The sequence below is a fragment of the Colobus angolensis genome, unplaced genomic scaffold (assembly GCF_000951035.1).
Source record: "Colobus angolensis palliatus isolate OR3802 unplaced genomic scaffold, Cang.pa_1.0 Scaffold126, whole genome shotgun sequence".
NCBI lineage: Eukaryota > Metazoa > Chordata > Mammalia > Primates > Cercopithecidae > Colobus > Colobus angolensis.
The window spans coordinates 8,188,354-8,191,618 of record NW_012113808.1 but is presented as its reverse complement, the minus strand read 5'-3'; the positions used below and the strand labels follow the sequence as shown (position 1 = coordinate 8,191,618).

General features: G+C 36.4%; 1 protein-coding gene across 2 annotated transcripts in view; it reads left to right on the top strand.

Moving 5' to 3' along the window:
* The window catches only part of MPC2 (mitochondrial pyruvate carrier 2), a 19,065-nt gene extending 16,892 nt beyond the window's left edge, over positions 1-2,173 (top strand). For both annotated transcript variants that reach the window (XM_011933410.1, XM_011933408.1), the window contains exons 5-6: positions 207-318; positions 1,872-2,173. In XM_011933410.1, coding sequence (XP_011788800.1) covers positions 207-318; positions 1,872-1,908 — 149 coding nt within the window. In that variant the 3' untranslated portion in view covers positions 1,909-2,173. The remainder of the gene's footprint in view (positions 1-206; positions 319-1,871) is intronic.
* Positions 2,174-3,265: the final 1,092 nt, after the last annotated feature.

Here is a 3,265-nt window from a genome sequence, read left to right as displayed (position 1 = left end):
GCCCGGCCAAAGATTCCTCTTTCATGTAAGAATTGAGTATTTTCTGTGACACTAAGCTATGGAAACATTATTGAAAATTCAGAATATAGCATTTCTTTGTCCCTCATCCTACATTATTGTTGTAATTACTTTACTCAGTATTAAGTATTCACTGAAGTTATTGCAGCAGTATGTATACTTTTTAAAGTAACATTTTGTTTCAACAGGGTTTATTTGGTCAAGGTACTCACTTGTAATTATTCCAAAAAATTGGAGTCTGTTTGCTGTTAATTTCTTTGTGGGGACAGCAGGAGCCTCTCAGCTTTTTCGTATTTGGAGGTAAGCCTACCAGAGATATTTTTAAAACTGTTTCAAAAGCTACTCAGGTGGCACTAATTTTTTTTTTTTAAAGATTCATATATAATGCTAAGACAAGAAGTACCTAAAGTAGAAATTTAACATTTCTAGAAAAGTCTAGGGGTTTACAAATAAGTTTACCAGTTAACTGGCTAAAATCAGTTAAGCAGTATGTTACCTTGTTTTTAGATTTAACTGTGCATCATTTAGATGGTTAACCATTTCACATAATCTCTTTTATTAAGACAATATATACAGTTTATGATTTATTAATTTCTTATGTAAACCTTTTATCACTTTCAATTGTGTATAATAAATTGGAACTTAAATGTATTATGTAGTATTGGAAATGATATTTAGAGTGAGGTCTTTGCTTTGATTGGAAAGTGTTCCATGAGCACTGGAAATTTTTAAACTATTTACTCAGTAGTTAATATTGTCGGTGACTTATGATAATGACATTATGATCAAATATTTGAAATCAGGATCTTTTGAGAAACCTAGGAGGTATGGTTGGCTTCATGGAATAAGTATCCTTCTTGTACTTATACTATTCTCCATTCCATTATAAGCTGGGAGGAATAGTAAATGAAACCCAAGGAATGGTAGAAGGGAAGGAAAGACTGACTCTGTGGTTACTTCTTTGGATTGAGAATTGAGGAAATGGTCCTTAGCATTAGTGAATTTAAGTGTTTACAGGCTGTTAACCCAATAGCCTGCCTGCATCACAGAAGTATATTTTACCTTAGTGGTTAGAAGTATATTTTACTTTAGTGATATTTTACTTTAGTGATTAGTATATTTTACTTTACCTGTTGATCTTATTCTTAGGAAAGGTGCTTTGTGAGTATAAATTTAAAAATTCTAGATGACCACATTTTACTAAACTTTATACATATGTTCACATGTTTGTCACACTCTTGTAGAATTCTAGAATGAGAATATTTATTAAAATAATACTTTTGCGTAGGAAACTATGTGTCAGCTAAACTGTTAAAAGTTTTTGGCAGGCCAGGCACAGTGGCTCATGCCTGTAATCCCAGCACTTTGGGAGGCTGAGGCAGGCAGATCACGAGGTCAGGAGATCAAGACCATCCTGGCTAACACAGTGAAACCCTGTCTCTACTAAAAATACAAAAAATTAGCCAGGAGTGGTGGCGGGCGCCTGTAGTCCCAGCTACTCAGGAGGCTGAGGCAGGAGAATGGCATGAACCCCAGATGCAGAGCTTGCAGTGAGCCGAGATCCCGCCACTGCACTTCAGCCTGGTGACAGGCGAGACTCCGTCTCAAAAAAAAAAAAGTTTTTGGCAGTTGTCATCTTATTATCTGAAACAAAATCCAGATGCAAATGAACTTTTTGAATCCTTTACCTTCTGCCTGTTTCTACCTATAAGCGCCCCAGGAAGATTCTGTTTACAACTGTATAGCTACCTGACCACCAACAAAGAAGAAATGGAGTATGCTTTCCATTCTCTCCTTACCATAAGTTTATCTATTATTATTGATGATTATTTTTCTTTCTGTTTTCTTTATAGATATAACCAAGAACTAAAAGCTAAAGCACACAAATAAAAGAGTTCCTGATCACCTGAACAATCTAGATGTGGACATGACCATTGGGACCTAGTTTATTATTTGGTTATTGATAAAGCAGAGCTAACTGTGCATTTGGAAGGCACAATAAAACTAACTGCAACTGGTAGCTAGTGCTTGATTCAATAGAAAAATAAAACAAACGTAATAACAGTCTCTCTACATGACTTAAGGAACTTAGCTATGGATATTAGTAACATTTTTCTACCATTTGTCCATAATAAATCATACTTGCTCATATATACCCCCTGCCTCCTTCTGTTCCAGTCAGCCAACATGTGTACATAAAAGAACACACAAATTCAAAAAGTTGGAAGATTAAATTATCTGCTTATTTAGTGTAGGATGGTCAGGTAGCTAGCTATAAGTGAAAGGAAATTTTGCTGAAGAGACTGAGAAATGGGTAGTGGAATGACTATCAAGGTGACCTCAAACTATTTAAAAACATTTTACTTGCCATGAAGATTCTTGATGATTTTTGTATAAATGTTGTATAAAATACTTTTACAGCTACAGATTTTTAAATAGGATCATTCTAAAGATTAATGAGATAATGTTTTAACATAGTGCCTGGTCCGTGATAAGTGTTAAATTTTTCAGTTACCCTCAGTAACTGATATAATGTAGCAGAAAATACTCTATATTCAGACAGACCTGAATTTGAATCCCAGCTCTATGATTTATGTATTGTGAGTTTTCTTTTTTTTTTTTTTTTTGAGACAGGGTCTTGCTCTGTGGCCCAGGCTGGAGTGCAGTGGCGCAATTTTGGCTCATTGCAAACCCTACCTTCTGGGCTCAAGCGATCCTCCTGCCTTGGCCTCCTGAGCAGCCGGGACTACAGGCACACACCACCACACCCAGCTTATTTTTGTAGAGGTAGGGTTTTGTCATGTTGCCCAGGCTGGTCTCAAACTCCTGGGCTCAGGTGATCTGCCCGCCTCGTCCTCTCAAAGTGCTGGAATTACAGGCATGAGCCACCATACCCAGCCTATGCTGTGACTTTAGACAAGTTAGGAAAGTGCCTAGCAGAGTACCTGGGACATAAGTAGGTTTTCTGTAAATGTTTGTGACCTTTGGCTCCGTTGTGAGGAGAGACTGAGCATACATTACTCCACACGACAAATAACCGTCTATTTGATTTGGCTTTCAGTGTGGAGTGCTGAGCTTTTTTTCTAAAAGTGCTAATAAAGCCAGTCCTCATTAAAAATATAGTCAGATGAGTCAGCAAAGCAAGTTATTTCAAAATTTGAAGAAACAAGACAAAACAACTTTTTGATTAATACTATAACCTATGAAAATTTGGCAGTTAGCAATTGAAAACCTTGTATGTGGGCTG